The 20,644-nt window shown below is 50.4% G+C and overlaps 1 protein-coding gene across 2 annotated transcripts in view; it reads right to left on the minus strand.

The window, feature by feature from the left end:
- The window catches only part of CBFA2T2 (CBFA2/RUNX1 partner transcriptional co-repressor 2), a 65,486-nt gene extending 49,337 nt beyond the window's left edge, over positions 1–16,149 (minus strand). For both annotated transcript variants that reach the window (XR_010607046.1, XM_065645679.1), the window contains exon 1: positions 16,066–16,149. Coding sequence is in view for 1 of the 2 variants with exons in the window: in XM_065645679.1 (XP_065501751.1) it covers positions 16,066–16,093 (28 nt within the window). In the remaining variant the exon portion in view is untranslated. The remainder of the gene's footprint in view (positions 1–16,065) is intronic.
- Between the last annotated feature and the right edge of the window lie 4,495 nt (positions 16,150–20,644).

Genomic DNA, 20,644 nt, shown 5'->3' on the forward strand with positions numbered 1-20,644 from the left:
GTTTACGAAAGAACCAGCACGCCCACCCAGGCGCAGACGACTGCGAGAGGCTTCTCTTCCACCGCTGCCATGTGCCTCCCATTCCGCCTGGAGAAGTCGGAAAGGTTGCGGTTTCGCTTCAGGAGGGGAGCCAAGGAGAAACCAGCACGGCGGCGAGCAAGGGGTCAGGCTGGGAAAGGCTGGATTGCATCCACAGCCCCGTGCCGCCGCATGAGAAAGTATTAATTAATGAGATGCTTATTAAGAGAGCTCAGCCTCCATCCAGACCTTCCTTTTACGCTGCCTGTTGCTCCTTGTTTCCATGTCCTATAACCACTCCTCCTTCCTCTTAATCACAGCATGTCAGGGATTGGAAGGGACCTCGAAAGCTCACCCAGTCCAATCCCCCCGCCGGAGCAGGAACACCCAGATGAGGTTACACAGGAAGGTGTCCAGGCGGGTTGGAATGTCTGCAGAGAAGGAGACTCCACAACCTCCCTGGGCAGCCTGGGCCAGGCTCTGGCACACTCACCATCAAGAAGTTTCTTCTCAAATTTAAATGGAACCTCTTGTGTTCCAGTTTGCACCCATTGCCCCTTGTCCTATCACTGGTTGTCACCCAAAAGAGCCTGGCTCCATCCTCCTGACACTCCCCCTTTCCATATTGATCCCCATGAATGAGGTCACCCCTCAGTCTCCTCTTCTCCAGCTCCAGAGCCCCAGCTCCTCAGCCTTTCCTCACACGGGAGATGCTCCACTCCCTTCAGCATCTCCGTGGCTGCGCTGGACTCTCTCCAGCAGTTCCCTGTCCTTCTGGAGCTGAGGGGCCCATAACTGAACACAATATTCCAGATGAGGTCTCACCAGGGCAGAGCAGAGGGGCAGGAGAACCTCTCTGACCTACTGACCACCCCCCTTCTAACCCACCCCAGGTCCCATTGGCCTTCCTGGCCACAAGGGCCCAGTGCTGGCTCATGGTCATCCTGTGCCCAGATCCTTTTCCCCTTTCCACTATCACACTTTTAATCTCTTTCTTTTTTGCCTTATTTCTGCTTCCCTTCTCCACTCTCTGCTTCCACCACCTCCCAGCCCTTCGCCTGCCTCCATCTCTTCCCTGATAGCACCGAGAAGCCCCGGCATCCCCAACAGTTGATCCTGAAGGTCAGCGTGGTCATGCCCAACCATTATAAGCCCATGTTATTGGCCAAGCTCAGGTATCTGCCAAGCTCAGCCACCTGCCCAGGGGTCTGCTACCTGCCTCTGCTACCCACCCAGAAATAAAACACGTATCAGCCTCTAAAAACCACACAGCACAGGGAACCAGGCAGCTCTTCTCTCCTCTCCCAGCTGCGGGAATGCTTGTCTTGGCACTGGGAGAAGGAAGGTAAAGCGTTTGGCTCGTTAGCCACAGCTTCATCAGCGTTACAGGGAGAGAGAGCAGCCCCCAGCCCCACGTGGGATGAGGCTCACGAGCTGAAATCCAGAAGGGCGAAGTATTAAGCGTAGAAGGGGAAAAAAACCACAACTCATGTGGGTTGTGTGTTCCACCAGATCTCCTCTTGGAGGTAGAAATAACAGCAAGATTAAGTGACACAGGTGGTAATGTGCAAAGCTTTCTAATAGCTGCCAGAATTCGGCCAGTTCGTTACCCAAAAAGGCCCGTTTTGGGTGTAGCATGGAGCTGACTCCCCAAAAATGCAGATTAGTTCTGTGGTGGGAGATGCAGAGAGAAACAAGAGGAGAAAGCAACCGATGAAGCATCATTTTAGAGTCATCAGGGTTTTGAGATTCTCCAACTGGCTTCTATTAGGACTGCATCCTGTAAATAAAATAAATAAATGGAAAGATTCCTTTCCAGAGGTGCAGGGGAACCAGCAGGTTCCCTCCCATGCTCCTGCGATTCTATTGCCCCGGAGGGGCTTGGACATGGCTTGAGGAGAACCAGGTGCAACGAACAAGGACCTGAAATTTTATTACCTTCATCTTCTGTCGGAAGCAGAGCCTGTTTGCAGATTTACAGCTCATGTCAACAGGAAGTTCACGTTTAAAAGTTTCCAGGAAAAAAAACCCCAGCATTCCTGTCCTACGTGGTAGCTCAGTGGGGACGTTGTCTCATGTGGGAGTTCTCAGATTGGTATGCTAGACAGGAACGAGTTTTAGCCATGTAAAACACCCAGACAAAAAGATAAAGCTAGGAAAAAAAATTGAAGGCCAGAAGGAAAACAATAATTCAGCAACTTGGTGGAAAATACACAGCAAGACAGCAGAGCCACGACAGGAAAAATAGTTTTGTAGCATCTGGGATTCACACTTCAAAGAAACGGAAGAATTTTAAGAGGATGAAAAACTATATTCAGACACTAATGTGAATTTTTCTCCTCTGGTGGAAATCCCTTGTCATTCCCATTGCACCGTTCCTCCAAGGGTCAGCAGCCAAACTCAGCCCACGGTCACACCGGGGTGGCCCCTTCCCTCCCAACGTGGGACCATCGTGGTGGCTGGTGGTGATGCTGGATCCACCAGGATCCATCCTCATCCCGGAGCTCAACCCCAGAACGAGCCATCAGAAAGGTTTGCGTGCTGGTGAAACCACAGCCCAGCAGCAGATCTGTGGCAGCGGTGCCGCCTCGGAGCCTTCTGGGTTGCGCAAAGTCGCTCCAGCACCCTGCACGTCTCTGCAAATGGTGTCAGCACAGCAGCTGGTACCCTGCAAATTCACACCCGAATTTCACAGCAATTTCCTTGTGCAGTAAAGCCACGTTGTCAGAGTGAAACTTCAAATGCTAACCCTCGAGCTGAGGACATCATTCATTGCCTTCAGCAAGCAGGAAGGCTGGGCAGAAACAGAATCATCCTGTTAAACTTAGGACTTAAATCTTCCCCTTCCATATAGTTATTAAAGAAAACCCCCACAAAAAATATCAGAAATTACACAAAACAAGTAGTCATCAAGACAGCCAAAGGTCAAGCAGCCAGCACTCTACCAGGATGCCACAGAACCACATTCAAATCCATAAATATTTATTTAGGCCATGTTGTACAGCTTAGTAAATACCTTTACGGGGTGCATAGGGCAGTTTCTGATCTCCTGAGGACATATTGGTCCCAGGGAATGTTTCTGTCTTGACAAATGGACATTTTTCGAACAGAATAATGATTTAATTAAAAGATTCTTCTGGAACAAACTCATCCAACAAAACACACCAGGTACAGAAAATCAAGTCTTAAAAAAACACAGCTAGTGTCTACAAAGAGAAACAGCTGAAGAAAACCAGGCTGACAAAGCACACAACCCACCCACCCTTATAGACTTCCAGGATTTAACATGCAAAAGCTCGAGATCAACCCAGCTAAAGCCCATAATAGCTGGAGGAATCAGCCCCCTCCAACAGCACCACATCTGTGCCGGACACTGTAGCCGCCCCCAGCACAGATTTCGGGTGACCCACCTCACCCAGGGGTGCACATCTCCACGCACCGCCCGGGCACACCAGCCCTTTCCATGTCAACCCACCAGCACCGACAACAAAATTCCCAACGAGGCCAGAGACACGGGGAGGAGAGAGTCATGCAAAGCTCCCCAGATTCATATTTCCATCCTAAGTGCCTAGGAGGAATCACAGCATCACCGAGGAGCTGCCTGCCTTGCACCCAAGCGTTTGACATCCAGGTGACACCACCGCTACACAAAAGGACAGGAGCCATCAGATCCCTTTTCATTTTTACAGAGGTGAAGGGGGATTTGCTCCCCTCCTGCACTCTTGGCAAGCTCCCCGCAGTCACAGAGCCATCAGAGTATCCCCAGCCTCTGTTTGTTCCCACAAACCTGGGAAGTAATACACCAAAAAACACTTGGGAGGGTTCAAAGAGATTTTTTAACAGACTGAAAGGAGCATTTGGTGAGAACATCGCATCAAAGAACTCAGATGTCTTCCACCCCACTCACTGGACGTACATACTCAGAAAACTGCCAAGAGCTACAAGAAGTGAAATGTCTGTACATTCAAGTTAATTAACATTTCTATGGGGGAAAGAGGAAGAGGCCAAAAGCTACCCGCAACGCTAAACTCAGATTTACTAAACTTGAAACTTAAACAGCTGTCAAAATCTTCACTTTTTACACCATGAGTGAAAAAAAAGGTCTCAGGAGAAAGAAAGGGACATCTTAATTTAAAAAAAACAATAATAAAAACCTGGAGGAAGAGATGAAAAAGAGATGTTCAGCAGCAAAGTTCCTCCAAAGTGGGGTTGGATTTGATGGCACAGGCAGTTAAAAGGCAGCATTCTAGAAACAGCTGATTTGATCTGGCGGTGTTGCTACTAAGAGAAGAAAAATAAACCAGCTCGAGCACACATTTACTTCCTCTTCATTTCATTAATCCTACCCAGAGCCATCGCTGAGGTGAAGTCGTGTTAATCACAGGCAATTCTGCTTCAGGGTGTGCTCTGCCCAGGTGAAACAGCCCATTGTGTGGCTGCTCTGAACTTTTCCCAGCTGTGTTTTGCTGATGGTCCTGAACGTCTCCACCTGTTTCTGCAGATGGAGCAGCTGCAGTGAAAGGCGAACACCTGGGCTGCGCAGCCCTGGCCGCCACGCAGGGACAGGAAGGAACGGCAGCTCCTGCCCTACTTCAGGCCGTATCAGTATTTGGATTATAAACGCTGTGTTCGTGGTTAATGAAATGCTGCGCACTGAGTTCAGCACAGCTCATTTACATGCAGTTGATGACCATGGTCACCTTTCCACTCACCAGCCACCACAAAACGCCTGAAGCGGGGTGGAAGAGATGAGTGCCAGGTACATCACTGGTCCTACTCACGGCTGTAGGTCACATCAGATGCCCAACGATCACACACTTAGAACCAGTAGCACCCCTTGCACAACAGCTTTGGGTTGCACCAGCCCAGCCAGGTGGGACTCCGGATGCGCTGCAGCTTCTCCAGGTTGGTTGCAGCTGAACGCGGCCACCACAACGTGTCCCCGGCAGCCGGGCTCGTGGGACCTCGGCTCGGCATGGGGACAGGCAGAGCACACGTGCCGTGAGCTGCTCCTGTTTGATCTGATGCTCCAAGCTCTACTGTGAGTCCTTTGTGTTTTACTTCTCTACACATCTAGTAAACAGATGACAAATACATATCCTTTTTAGAAGGGCGTGTTATGACAGGACAAGGGGTGATGGTTTTAAACTAGAAGAGGGCAGATTCAGGCTAGACACGAGGAAGAAATTTTTATCACGAGGATGGTGAAACACTGGCCCAGGTTGGCCAGAGAGGTGGTGGATGAACCATCCCTGGAGACATCCCAGGCCAGGCTGGACGGGGCTCTGAGCAACCTGAGCTGGTGCAGATGTCCCTGCTCATGGCAGGGGGGGCACTGGGGGACCTGGGAAGGGCCCTTCAACCCAAACCGTTCTGTGATTCTATACTCTAGGGAATTTCATTAAGAGCAGAGCAATAGAAGTATTAATACCGTTTTCTGAGGGTTTTTTACAGCAACCATTTCAAATTACACCTCTCTTCAAGTTAATACTGCAGTCTGCGCGGACTTCCTGTCCAAGAGTTCATTCTTCTTCTTGGAGGCTTCTTACAACTAAACAGCAGTGTAATATATCTACCTGATTAGCAGTGCTGCTTCAGCATTTCTTTTCACCATTTTCCTGCAAGTCCTTGTTCAGTGATGACAATATTTATATTAGGAACACAAGAATATGCAACTACGCAACTACAAATTGTGGAGACGGACAGTGCACTTAAAAAAACCCAAACAAAACCACTTCCCAAGAAGCTCCAAACATCTGGATGCTACAGCATCAGTAAAAGAAGCTATCTGTTACAGTGGTTTTTAGATGAGTTCAACCTAATCCGGAATTGTAATCATACAGGAAAAAAATCTATGAGAAGTAATAAACTTTTGGAAGACAGAAGATAATTTGAGGGCAAGAATCAGATCTTGTAAAGACAAACTAGCAACGAGCAGGAATTAGTTCAAGAAAGCCTGCAGGGTGAACTTGCATTGACTATAGAAGATCCCTGTGCCAAGTAAAAAGTTCTCCTGTCTCCTTGTTTTGGCATATGGAAAAGCTCCAAAATCGCCCCTAAGGTTTGCACCAGCGACAGAGGCTGTTTAATGCAGAAGGAGCCTCAGAGATGGGATGTTCAAGAGATAAGTACTAGAGGTGCAGCCCACTAAAATACTTCCATGTGTTCAAGAGTCCAATCAAACCGACATTTGTAAAAACTCCTCTTGGGTCCCGTTTCCAAAGACCTGCCTCCCTCTGCCTCCTGGGTACTCAGCCTCCCAGTTGCCTTGGCTGCTTCCCACTACATCTCTGCAGGCAGGAGAAGTTTAATGTGAAAACGGAGCACGGCTGTCTTCTTGACCCGCGCAGAACAGCTAATCCCAGAGGGATAAACCTGCTTTAATGAGGAAAAAACAGGACCTTTGATAAAGCATATACATTTTTGAAAAGCCCTACTAAAACATTCCTTATTCCCTGGGACTGGATGACGGACCTCTAAAATGAATTTTGTATGCGCCTGTCTCAAGCTGTGTAACGTAACACGAGGCAGAGAGAGCAGACTGCTCGCTCTTGTTTGCAAGACACCGTAAAATCTGTAACAGCGCCGGAGGCAAATTTCCCATGCCAATTGACATCTGTGTGCCACCCCTTCAACAGAACGCCTGATCCTTGGGCTGCTGGAGGAGCCAGAAGACACCACGATCGCCAGCTCATCCATCTCTTCAACTCATGGCACACCTCCTGTGTGCCAAAAATGGGACCAACCATGGCAGGAGCTGACCTGTCCCCAAGAAAATGGGCCAAACCCACCAGCTGGGTTCATACAGACTGGCAAACAGCTGTGAGATGGTAGGAACTTGGTCACAGCCAACCTGGGCTGCAGCTGAGCTTGTGACCTCCAAGCTGAACTTTCAGGCCTCTGCAAAATTGAGAATCAGCGCCAGGATTTGCATTTAAAAAAACCCATTAGATTTTAAAACAATTCCTAATTACAACTTAAGTGTAACCTCATCTGGGTGTTCCTGGTCCAGCAGGGGGATTGGACTGGATGAGCTTTCGAGGTCCCTTCCAATCCCTGACATTCTGTGATTCTGTGATTAGCTGTAGAAATCCACTTTATGCTTATTGTACAAAAATCCTCAGGCACTTGTTTTCTGACCTCGCGAGACCTTGCTCTGGCACCACAGAAGAACCCAATGAACTGACATTTCAACACTTTCTTTTAACCTCAACTATAAACACACAACTGCTGAGAAAAAACAGTGATGCTCTGACCTGACACAACCAGTCGTGTCGAGGGATAATTCCTGCGCTGTACCGGTGACTGGAATTACCAGAGCTTTGCCAACAGCTTAATGAGATGGAAACTCACGCTCCCACTGCCAGAATTTGTTTGTCAGGGTGTAAACTATTTGGACGTCCCGAATATTTTGCTTCTGTGTTATAAAACAGGTGTGAAGAGGTGCATCTCCATTCACGGAACCGCTGCTCGGAGCAGCCCAGCATTTGGACAGGACCATGGGTGAGGGATTTAAATTCTTGGCACGGTGCGTGTATGCAGGCAGCCCTGTTGGCTCATCCTCACCTCGACTGTTTCTGCGGATCTACAGACTCTTCCCATGTTGGAGAAGCAGAGTTGGCACAGAGAAGTCTACTGCACGTGGTCACCTGAAGAAGCCCACGTATGCCACCGCTTCTTGTCCCATCTGGGTTTTTTTGCTTTTTCTTTGAGGATATCTGGAGAACCGGTACCTCCCCGGCCTTCAGACTGGAAGGACAAGCAGCAGCTGTAGAAATCACAGAAAAAGCCACTTGCTGCAAACTTGTGCTGAGGGAGGATTCATGCAGGACACAGCGGGGTGGCTGGTGTGTCTGGGGAGGCACTTGGGTACCACTGCGGCTCCGGCAGCCGTTCCTAACAGGGCTCACTCACGGGTGCCCGAGCATAGGAGATATTCCTGAAATAACATCAGGTTTTCACCAAATGGGGCTCTCAGAGCCTGGATGGCGGCTGGGTCACGTCTGCCCATAGTCCACTCGAAGCAGGAACAGCTCCATGCGGTGCTGGCAGGTTCTGGGGTGCATTAAGAAGAGTGTGACTCTTGCAGATCTCCTGGCTGCTTGGAAGTGGATGGCTCTGCGACGAGGATATGAAGTTTAATACAACTCAGGCTCAAACAGGAGGTCAGTGCTCAGGCTGACACAAACGATCCCAAGCCAGGCTTGAAGGTTTTTCAGTGCTGCCCAATCTGTGATGGTTTAGGAGTGGGAATGCATCTGTGAAAGAACGTTCCTGAAGAAGAAGGAGTTTCTCAGCACAACATAAAGTACGGCCTGTATTGTTACTCACCATGGGAAGGTGATCCATTAGCATCTGTAGTGCGAAGAGGGATGCAAACAGCAGAAGGAAAGCAAAGCGCTAGAAAGGATTTCTGGCTAGAATTCGATGCTTTAAATCTTTGCGTGAACATGGGCTGCGTGTTGCAGAATGCCACGCTCGCATCGCGAAAGCAAAATGGGCACAAGGCTTCCATCCAACTCGGATTTAATGGCCCAGAAGACAGATCCGCTCTTTGAGAAAAATCCCAATTGTTGATTTCTATTTTGTCTGGCGATGGAGCACAGTATTCCTCCTTCCTTCCTGCCAAAAGTGGTGGTAGTACGATGTACTTTAAAGTAATTACATAAGCTCATCCCAGAAATGGCTGCGTTTCAAACTACGGAGGAGATGCAAAAGTAGGGAGTGGCTGCCTGATGAATGTTTAACCTGTCTTCAGACCTCGCGGTGGAAAGATGCTCTATCTAAACCAAACCATCGCTCTTTGCTTCCAATACCTGTCCAGTTTGTTTCCCCTTTGCCTGCCTGAACCTGCTATGGCTGAAAAATCCAGGGCAGCCATGGGCAGGAGCTGTCTCGGTACAAGATGCTCAGCTTGATACACGTTTTTTTATTTTTGAACCAATGCCTAACTCCTTGGAAAAACTGGCCAACATTTGACTGTGCCAACCCTGCACCTCCCTAAATACACAGCTTGGGTTTTGCAGTATGCCTGGAAGTGTTCAGTATTCTGATTATAGGTAAAACAGCCACTATTATCCAAATAAAACTATTACTATATTGGGCCTTAGATCATAAATAGAACTTAATGGATTTTATTACATCCCAGGAAGCAAGAGCTACTGAAGGAAAAGTATTGCTAAGAGTGCATTGCTACTACCTATCAATTTCTCCTAAACACTCAGCACTTAAGAAATACCCAAAGAAACACACTGCTCCCACAGCATAACTATTTCAAATTCCCCTCTGAGCTCTTCCCTTTTAGCCAACTCACATGGTACGTTTCAGCAGCTGAAAATTAAAGGGTCACAATATTGAGCCTTCAGGTATCAAGTTCACAATGGAAATAGCAGCTGACATGGAAAGGGTGCTGCTGAGCACGGCGGTAATAATTCTGTTGCCTCGGAGCTGGAAGCAGCTTCCTAACACAAAGTTTGTTATTTAACTCAGCGAGAAATGAAAGAAAATGCCACAGCCGTGGATTTATTCCTTACACAGCCTCTTTCAAATCATACTCCAAAACTGGAGCCACGCCAGCAGTGAGACTCTTTAACTCAGGCTGCAGCATTCTCTTTAATCCAAATAACTCCCTTTCGAGTGCCAGGGGATGCAGTGTCAGCGACAGCCTAAATAAGGGCTGCTCGTCCTTCGAGGCCATGCAAGCTCTTCTGCTGGAGTCCAACCTCCAGAAACCTTTGCAGGAGCCAAACACAACTCTGTGCCTGGGATCCACCAGCAAACAACAAGAAATCACAGAATCGCGGGACGGTTTGGGTTGAAGGGTCCTCCCCAGCTCCCCCAGTGCCCCCCCTGCCATGAGCAGGGACATCTGCACCAGCTCAGGTTGCTCAGAGCCCCGTCCAGCCTGGCCTGGGATGTCTCCAGGGATGGTTCAGCCACCACCTCTCTGGCCAACCCGGGCCAGTGTTTCACCACCCTCATGGGGAAGAATTTCTTCCTTACATCTCCCCTCTTCCAGTTTAAAGCCATCACCCCTTGTCCTGTCACTACATGCCCTTGTAAAAAGTCCCTCTCCAGCTTTCCTGTAGGTCCCTTTTAGGAACTGGAGGCTGCTATACAGTCTCCCCGGAGCTTCTCTTCTCCAGGCTGAACACCCCAACTCTCTCAGCCTGTCCTCCCAGCAGAGCTGTTCCAGCCTTGGATCATTTCTGTGGCTTCTCTGGCCCCTCTCCAGCAGGTCTGTGTCCTTCTGATGCTGGTGGCCCCAGAGCTGGACGCAGGACTCCAGGTGGGCTATGTCTGACAGCCACCAGCCCAAGCGACCTCACAGAGAAGGGCAGGGACCAGGAGGGCGCCTGCGGGGCCACGGGCAGCCGGCCAGATCCACACCTGCTTCCCGTCTGCCCCTCCTCACACCATCCAGGAAAAGCCATCTTGCCACCCCAGGGAATCCCCACCTCTGCGGTGACAGCCCAGGCCTGCTGTTATCTCCCAAACAGATGCATTTATTCTCTTGAGAGCCTCCCACGCCTTATCTAGCTGGCAGTTTCCAAATGTCGATCGCCAAGTCCAGCTAAAACCACTTTAAGCTCTTAAGGGAACTATTCCTGCAGCGCAGCCGCCTCGCGGCAGGTCCAGCCGGGACGGGGATGGAAAACACTCCCTGCACCGGTGCTGCTGTAAACAGGACCTGGCACGGGAAGGGATGTACAGTTTACAAAGATCTCTTGCTTCAAGCAAATTTGCCTCTCAACACATGGCCAAGCTCTCACGCAATAAATTAACTATTTGGCAGCCACCGAACTAGCGCTGGAGCCAAACCAATTAGGGTTTAATGTGATCCCAATTTCCTATTTCTGAGATGGGGGTCGAGGAGGGGGTGGAAAGAAGGGGGAAGAGGAGGGAGGGAAAGCGAAGTAAATCCCCTCCTGGTTTATAAATCCTTGCTAATCATCCCAGATAAACCTGTCACCCACAGCTCTAAATCTGTATTTGCACTTGCGTGCTCCAAGGGACGCGATGGGAAAAGGCGCATTGGACGCAGCCAGCCTGACTCCTGACATGTGTTTTCCATACTTGGGAAATTCAATCATTTAAAAAATATTTACCAAGCTTTGTCTTTAATTAGAAAAACATGACAACGGATAAGGCAAGTTATTGTTTCTAAGCTAGAAATGTCAGAGATCCTAATGATGTCAGAAGATAAACCCCATTACCGACCCACGTACACACTGCCAGGGCAGAAAATGTTTTGAAGGTTTTTTTTCATCTCCCCTCAAAGTTCAGTTCTTTACAGTCACAATTCATCAGTGGCTTTTCGGCCCCTACCAAACCTAATCAGGGAGGAGGAGGAGGGCAGAGTCCTGCCTGCAGATCTGCTAGACAGGGTGTTTGAATGCAAAAGAGCTTCCACAGCAGGGGAGGAACGTGGGAGCCATTTGACTTCTTTGTGTTTGAACATCCTGACCACAGCACCTCCCCTGCACGTGCAGTTACCTGCCTTCACCTAAGATAAGCAAATTAATCTCATCCCAACCCGGAAATGCCGCAAGGGGAGATATCCCTGTCCTTTGAAAAAGTGTTAAATTAAGTTTCTGCTTAACCAAGACCCACCAAAATGTTTGCTCCCAAGAACATAGCCACAAAATGTTGTCTTCCACAACACTGACGAAAGAAAAGAAAGCTGACCATGTTCCAAGCAGACAAGAGAGAGCAACCCGGAGCTCTGACAACATGCGACCGCACAGATGGACCCCACACCACAGCTCAGTTTGTTCAGGCGCCTCTGACCAGATGCAAAGAGCCTCTTCAGGCATGATGCACAACAACTTAGCAGTATAAAGCAAATATTTGTTGCCTAACAGACACAAAACGTAGCCAGGATGTAAGGAGTTACTAGGCTAAGCATTGGTGTGCTCACCACTCCTGGGAAGATGTCCAAAGAGTCCTTGTCAGCCAGGCGGGTGTCAGGGAAGGTCCCTGGATCGTGTCAACCCAACCACCCCTCACCAGTCCCTGGCCACACCAGCCTACTCCCACGTACACCTACCACATACAAGCTCTTCCTGTTTTCTTTCCTTTAGAATTTTATACCATCTTCTCTTCCCCCTGTTGCCACCTGTCAGAAATGGCGTGACAAAACACATACAGAAGCCAGGCGCGAACATCCCAGGTGATATATTCGGAGCAACTTGCTGCTACAGCAACTAGGTGCACGATTAGGAAGTGACAGACCAACTCCCAAGAGATCATATGGATTAAAAAATGCAGAGGTATTTAGTTCAGGGAGAATCTGGTATTGATGCCAACAAACTGGTGTGTCTATCGAGTCCACTCAAAGAGCAGCAGTAATTCTGCAAACATTCATTAAGTATTCATCCAAATATTTTATGACATCCACCGAAAAAAAAAAGCCAACGCTACACTTTCCATTCAAAGCCATACCTGTAACGAGAGAATTCTGTAATATTTCAGAAGGCTTTAAAGCGTCACGTATGAACCCAAAGCCAAGACAATGGCACGCCATTTATCTTCTGAAAATATACTTGCAACCCAAGATTGAGGGCTATTATCAACTACTATCTTAAATACCAACGTAAATCTACACTGGACAAAATCCCTTCCCGAATAGTCTGATCCTTTAAATTATACCAAGACTGCAAAGCCTGTCTTTGAGGAAAACATATGTGCAGATTTTGAGCTCAAAGTCCAATTGCCAGATAAGTTACTACCTGCAGAAGTTGGTGCTTCTCCCTCTAGCAGGACACGAAACGGAGTAAAGAACATTTCAGCTGAGCTCTAAGGTCAGGGTTGGTCACCCTGGAGTTCACAAACACAGCCAAACTGATGTCCAGTGACACCTTCGTAGCTGAATCAAACACGGGTGTGCACACGTGTGGTGCGGCATGGAGAGATGCGAAGGTCACGGGGACACAGGAGAAGTTTCTGCCCCAGACACTGGCTGGACAACTGTCTTCAGGAAGGTGGTTTTCAGTCTAGAAGAGCTCCACGTAACTCTGTCTGGGTGGAAGCTTTGCCTCTGGGACTTTCTGCATCAGAGGGGGAGAGACAGATTCACTTCTCACCTTCATGAGTTTTTGAGCCACCTCCTTCTTCTGAAGTCAAAGAGTTACCTCCGATACTTGCCAGAGAAAGGGAAGCCCAAGCATTCCTTCTTCTCTTTCCAGTGGTTTACAGCAACATCTCGAGGCAGCTGTGAAGCCTTGGCAGTGCGGGCTGACGGAAATGACACTCAGCTCACTATTCCACTCCAGTCCTGCTTTTAAGAGTCAACTATGTGAGCTCTACCTGTAGTATGTGCTCTTTTCTATCCTCAGAGAAGCTGCAAATCAAAAAATATTTTTCCTTTTCTCTGACTGCTTTAAAAAGTCAGTATATTTCACTGTCCTGAACACCGGTGCAAGGGAAGAGTAACACCTTAAGCCTTTCCATTTTACAGGATATGAAAATCAAGACTAGGTCCCTCAAAGATCCATTTTAATTTCTGCTCATTGGAAATATCCATGTAAGATCCCAAAGTTTCAAAGCAGTCTCACATTTCTCCTTTCCTTACGGATCACTAGCTTCACACTGAGCACTGAATCACTTCTCTGTAACACACACCCAAACAAATCAAGCAACCTCCTGACGTTGCCAGTGACTGTATTTATAACACAGCAGAAATCACTGGGCTGATAACCAAGGCAATGCATATAATTTGTGTGTATAAAAAATATGAATCTACAGCTGATTATTCACGTTCTCAAGCCCAAAGATAAAATCCAGCAGTGTTTTTGGGCAGATGCTAGGCCCAAGAACTAAGTGATGTCTTGTGCCAGTGTTCAGCCCGTTCAATAACTGGCACTAACAGGACATCGTTACCTGCTCTATCTATAATGCTGGCGCAGGCTATAACGCATCTTTATGTGCTTATCCTTACAAAACAGCTGTATGGCTCACCGGGGTTACCATTAGCACTTCACCAATGGATGCTGAGCCACAGTTGTATTAAAGCTGCACGAGAAACGATGCTTTAGCTGCCGCTGAGTCACCCGAAGCATCCCAGGTGACTGTCACCCCCTCTGGCCAGGGGTTATGGCCTTGCTGTACCTGCTGTACCTGGCATCAGGTCAGCGCAATCGCCTCCTGACCTGGTTCTGTCAACAGGACCCAGATGAAAAGCCCTCCTCTCAGACAGGGTTTAATATTGCAAAACTGAGTGGCTACATACAAATTTATATGTTCCTGCCACAATCCAGAAAAACACTCAACTTGCCCAAGGTTGCAGAAAGTGCCACAGCTGAGAGAGGAACTGGTTTCACATACCCACCCTGAAGCTACGGCTGTAGGCACAAGATCTCTGTCTCTCTTACCTTCGATTATTTTTAAGAAGGATTTCAAACGCTCTTCTCCTTCCAGTGCTCAAAGAGAAACAGAGAACATGACCAGTCACTGCACAGACCGTCAAGCTGCACCACGAGCAGACACACCAGGTGGGATTTGTTTCATCTACCTCCTTGCTGCCAAAGCCTAAGCCGGCTGTCCTGGACTCCCCTTGCAGTCAATGAAAAAGTCCAGGCAACTCCAGCACATAATTCATCTCATCCAGAGAGAGGTGTCTGAGACTGGTGAGATGAATCGCCCTCGTAAGTGCCTGTTCCTTCAATGAGATTGCAAAGGGAGCCTGGAGAAAGGGGATCAGGCACACGGGGCTGACTTCTGGACAGTGAGGTTAAAGCAGGCGATCTCACCCAAGCTCCTTCTGTGGGACCTTTTCTTCAAGGCCGACAAAACGAATAGCCCGCCCTGGCAGCGAGGTTTGGAGCCCATCAATCAGGTACCAGGGTTCTGCAGACCCACGTGGATGTTAACACAGCTTGCTCGCTGCTGTGCCCTCCTCCCATCGCAGTTTCCACATTAGCTTCAGCATCTATCTTTACATTGCTTCCCTGTGAGCAATCACACTTCATTTTAAAATTCCCTCATTTCCTCTGAGCTTTGGGATGTGCTTTTAACTGCTCTTCTCCCTTCACTGAACTATGACTTATCAGCAGAGCCATGATCCAGCCGGTGGGTGAATGGCCTAACCAGGCTGTCAGCCTGGATACCCGCTACCCACAGACATCGTGGCTCCGTCTGGCACCTCGCTCCTCAGCCCAGGTCGGCTCATGGTCCGTTCCTGATTGTGGATAAACAAATGCTGCATGCGCAAGCACAGATGAGAAAAATGATCATGAGGTTAACGTGGTGAGAAGCACCGGCTGAGCATCTACCCTGCCCCTGGGCAGCGGCAACGCGCTCCCCTGCTCTCCTGCCTGCCTCGCCGCTGTCAGAGACAAACCTGTTTCGAGAAATTACTGAAAATGGGGCTCCAGTTATTCACCTTCCCAGCCGCAAGTAGCAGAGGATGCCGCAACAGACAGACTTCAGGTTCAGACACACGTGTGCCTGGTCACCGCCCATCCCAACGCGTGTTCTGGGTCTGGCCACTGCCAATGCCATGGGGTGACGGGGGGCTCCAGGCAGCAGCCCTGCCAACCCTGCCTGTGCCAGGGACGGGTCACAAAACCCATCCAGCCTGGAAATTAAAAATAAACCCAGCGGGCTGCCCCGCAGGGGTGCAGCCGGGCTGGTTTACAGGTGGGGGTCCCCCCAAAGTCATTCCTGGCCCTGCTGCCCGACACTCTGAGGGCAATGAACCACATGCTGAGAAATACACACCAACCGAACAGGAATATTTTACATTTTTGTATATAAACGTGTGCAGCTGAAGGAGCATGGGGGGCGCCGCACCGCTCCCTGCACCGCTTAACCGGGCAGGGCAGGCCCGGGGGGGCTGAGCCCAGCGGCGGGGCCGCCCGCCCCGCTGCCCCCCGCTCTCCCCTCCGCCCGCGCCGCCCAGCGCCCCCGGCCCGGCCAGGCCGAGCCGCCCCGTCCCGCCGCCCCCGCCCGGCCCCGGCCCCGGCCCCGGCCCCGCTAGGCCCTTCGGCCCCGGCCGAGCGGCGCCGAGCGCGTCGGCGCCTCCCCGCCCCGCGCCGCGGCTCTTACACTGGCAGCCGCCCGGGATCCCCACCATCGCCCGGCTCCTCGGCGCCTCCTCCCGCTCCCCGCCGCGGCCCCGCCGGCCCGGCCCGGCCCTTCGCCGTGACGCTACCGGGGGCGCGGCCTGCCCGGCCCGGCCCGCCCCGCAAGGCCGCGGCAGGTCCCGGCCTGCTGCCGGGCGGCGGAGCGGGGGGTCCCCTGTTTGGTCAGAGGAGGTGCTTTCTCTGTGAATTTAATGATTGATTTTCGCCTAATTGTGGTTTATGGCCTCCCCAAGACCATCTCCCCCTCCCCTCTGCGCTGTGGTCTCCCCGCTAACAGAGTTGTGACAATACCTGAGGGCTCAGTCCACAGCCCAGCACCGGGGCCTCGGTTATTGTAGCCGAGGTTGGTATTGATTAGGTGGCCAGGCTGGCCTGGACGGACATCAGGTCCTGGAGATGATGTTTCAAGCATTGCAGGACAAGCGGGATGAAGAATCACGGGCTGCTTTGGGTTGGAAGTGACCTTTGAGGATCATCTAGTCCAACTCGTACTTGGATTTCTTGTACAAGATGAGGTTGGTCAAAGTCCCATCCAACCTTCATGCTCCAATGATGGGGCACCCACAACTTCTGTAGGCAACCAGTGGCTCACCAACCTCATCATGAAAACTTCCTGCCTTATATCCAATCTAAACTGACCCTCTTTCAGTTTAAAACCGCTGCTCCTTGTTCTGTCATTACAAGCCATGGTAGTATGTCTCTCTCTCACCTTTCTTATAAGCCTTTATCTATTGAAAGGCTGCAATAAAGAACAATGAGGCTCCTTCCAAGGAGCAGGTAACTCCATGGTCCTTTTGTGGAAGGGGGGGAACCTGAAAAGCCTTGCTACGAGCTCTCATGTGTAGGGGTGACTTTGTTGGTCAGGGAGCTTTGTGTGTTAGGAGATCTCCCAGGGGATGCTGCTTTTCCACAAATGCCGCAGGGAGTCTGGCCACAGGAAAACACATTTAGATTTACATGCAAAAACACAGTTAAGTCAATTATCCATGTCAGAGCTGAGACATGAGTTTAGACTCTGGCAAAGTCCAAAGCTTGAGTGCCATTTACCTCTGGTAGGTACCTCAAAGCTCAGAAATCATTATGGAGTTCGTGATCATGAGAGCAACACTGAGAGCCTGAGAGTCCTACTCAGGATTTGTCAAGTCCGCAGCCTTGTGCCAATGTCTCATCGGCATCTGAAAACTAAGCACAACCTTGCTGCCGTCCTGGAGGGATTTGGTGTTCTCTAGGGAAACTGCAAGCAGGCCAACTGGGTCAGGGACTTCCCGAAAGACTTGAAAGTAGCCGTCATGTCTCTGCAAATTGTGTTATAGCTGGGGTTTCTGTTCCCAGCAATAAAATATGTATGTAGTCCTGGAAGCAAGGCTAGGACTCAGTCTCCTGTCCTAGATAGGTGTCCTTACCACCAGTTAGCAACTCTTGCTGGTGCCAGTGTGGCTCCTGCTGTCCCGCCATCTCTTGGCTCAGCCTTGACAGAGCTCATCGCCAGTGAAGAAGAGCTCCTGGGATGAAGCAGGATCCAGACTGGCAGCCCTGGGGCACCATCCATCCCCTCTGCCTGTCTAATCAAGGCAGTGACAGCTCTGAGTCCTACTTGGCTCTGGGGAAAAAAGGGCACACAGGTCAGAGCTGCTGTGTCCCAGTAGGGCCATGCTCCCAACAAACTGGGTTTGAACTGCCCCAGTTCTGGGCTGGTGGTTTCTGGCCAGCAGCCCATTGAAAGCCCAGCTACAGGTGAGCTGCAGTCCCCACAGCTTGGCCATGGTCAGCTCTAGGTGCTCAGGGAGCTACGGGCTTGTTTTGAGTTTGCTGGCCAGCAACAGGCATCTCTTGGGCCCAGACGTCCCATGATGGAGCAGATCCAAATTTGTGCTAAAATGACAGGAGCGTCCATCCAGTCCCATCACCCTCATTATAACTTTGTGGCTTTGCCTCCTCCCCTTGCGAGGCACCAGCGCTTCTCTGGGCCGGCTGGTCGGCCAAAGCCTGCATCCCCCACATGACTCTTATCTCCTGCCGCGCTGGTCTGCAGCTTGGCTCTGGCCTGTGTTTACCACCACTTCATTTCAGTGTCATCTACGGCCTCGCTGTGGCCAAATTTACGCTGGTGAAGCAGAAAGGGCTGTTGTGTGGAGTGCTGATAAGGGCTTTGTTTTAATTTAGCTTGTCTCCAAAGTGAAGCTCCAAGGCGAGCAGCAGGCTGGGTTCCATCAAATGCTTCACCAACGTGATGGGAGCAGCTCCCCAAGCCACCTGGCCGTGTCCTCAGCCGCAGCCTGGCATCTCCCTGAGGTTCACCCATGCTGGAGCCCTCTGTGTGCCTGAGTGCGGAGGAGGAGATGGGAAGAGCTGTGCTGACACAGGGCTGGTGCTGCCCTGCTCCGTGTCCTGTCCCTCCCGGGCACTGTGACCTTGGGGGGACATGCCCTGGACTGCTCGGGATGGGGAGGAGGTGAGGAGGGCTGGGACGGCAAAGCAGAGCACTGAGATGTGCTGGGGAAAGCACAGAAGGAGGAGCTAATGTGTTTTCATCTTCCTTTCTGTTCAACGGCTTTCGTGTTGCCCAAGGTGAAGCCATGGTGGGCACAGAGCAGCTCCATTGCAGGGTCTGCACTGCTGCTTTGTTTCTAAAGATGGAAGAGCTGCAGAGGGGAATGCCAAAGAGGAGAGGCTTGTGCTAAATAACACAGATAATACCTGCAGAGTACCAGGGTAGGGTACATAAAAGGCTTGATCTTCCAGACCTCAATGAAGATGAAAGACGTAGGAGCTCAGAACAGCAGCTCTGGGGACATTTCCACAGTTATATGTGACTTCCCCACAGAAACAAGCTCATGTTTTAAATGTGCCCGTCCTCCTGCTCCTCCAGCAAGTGTCTTCTGCAGAGGTGGGAGCAGGGAATGGGCTCACCATGCTCTTTCTCAGGAGATCTAAAAGGTGCCAGGGCTGTGGGCGAGACCTGGGGCATCGTCGTGTAGGGAGGATGAGCTCCCCATCCTGATGTCCTGCGAGCAGGGGGACCGTGTCACCCTGGGACACGCTGCTGTAGCCATCCCTGCGGGGAGCACCCCTTCCCCACATCCAGCCCCCCAGATTTTAAGCCATACAGTGAGCTGAGCTTGTCTTGTGCTCTCAGGAGCTGGGGTACGGGTTGGGAAACGTCAACAGCTGTCAAAGGAAGGGAAGAGTTGCAATCTTTGCTCTGTTGGTACATTGGTACACAGAGCAAGGTTTATTGGCTCTCAGAGAAAAAAGTCCCACCCAGCCTTTCTAAGTATGGGTTTGTGTTCTGTGTCCAACCGAGCAACACCTGTTCACTTCGCTGATGTTTCTGTATGTCCTTGAAATAGGCTTGTGTATTAGAGAAGCAGCTCTACAGGCACACGGACCTTGTTTGGAACCCTTTTTTAAAATGGTTTAAACGTGATGTATCCAGGACAAGAAACAGAAGACTTCTCGGCCCAGTGCAGTATATGGGCACGTGTATTCTAGAGAGGCAGATACGTATGTCTAAATATATATACATATGTCACACTCAAATGAGCATCCACAGTTTTGCAAACAGCATTTTTAGGACTATAAATACACAACCACTATACATGTTATATATCTATGGCCAATACAACAAAACCTCTTAAAATATTCACACATGCACTCCACAGCTCAGGAAACGCCTCCGTCATCTTTAAACATGTGATGACATTTCACTGTATATCAGACAAATAGTCGTCTCACGGACTGTGTTTTTCCATGGTGTACTTCTCTGTTCGGTGCAAGGGGAACAGTGCAGGTACTTGATGTTTGCTCATTTGCTGGCATCCCACCCCACAGCTCATGCACACTGAGCGAGCTGTGACCTGAAGACACATTTTTTCATAGCTGTTTGCTGTCCTGCCGCATCCCCACCCGTACCTGAGCACCGCTGTAAAGCACCTTTCTGGGCTTGATCATCTTTCACTCACTGCGCTTCTTCCAGCTTCTGCAAAGGTCCTAGAAAAAGAAATGGTTGCATGGCCTTGAGTCCCCCTCTCAATAAAGCTTGACAAAGCATGACAAAGGTGGCTGCGGGTGGGAAGCTCTGTCTCTTAGAGCAGGACTTCACAGCCCTGCTCTCCTGTTTTTCCAAAGTGCGGATCTGTGTGAGCCCCTGCCCCAAGGGAGGCCCTGAACAGCAGGATATGGACCGAGGTGGGTCACCAGAAGGTCTGGAACACAAAGATATCCCTCCCAGACTCTGTCCCTGCAGCTGGTGGGGTGGCTGCGAGCAGGGGAAGGTTGTTTCCTGCTCTGCAGACCTGTGTTAAGAGGAGGGAGCAGGATGGCTCCTGGCGGGGGTCTCAGCTGGTGACCATGTCCCTGGGCTGGAACAAGCTCTCTTGGCCAAAGATGTATACCCGTCCTTGCTTCTCACAGCTCAGCTCCTTCAGCCTCATCCTGCCTCTTCCTCACCCCTTCGCTGTCTCCTCCCAAGTCCCACGCCATCTCGGTCCTCCCATTTCCTCCATGGGGCAGGCAAATCTGGTGGCAAGGATTAACGGGTC

The sequence above is a fragment of the Caloenas nicobarica genome, chromosome 15, assembly GCF_036013445.1.
Source record: "Caloenas nicobarica isolate bCalNic1 chromosome 15, bCalNic1.hap1, whole genome shotgun sequence".
Lineage (NCBI taxonomy): Eukaryota > Metazoa > Chordata > Aves > Columbiformes > Columbidae > Caloenas > Caloenas nicobarica.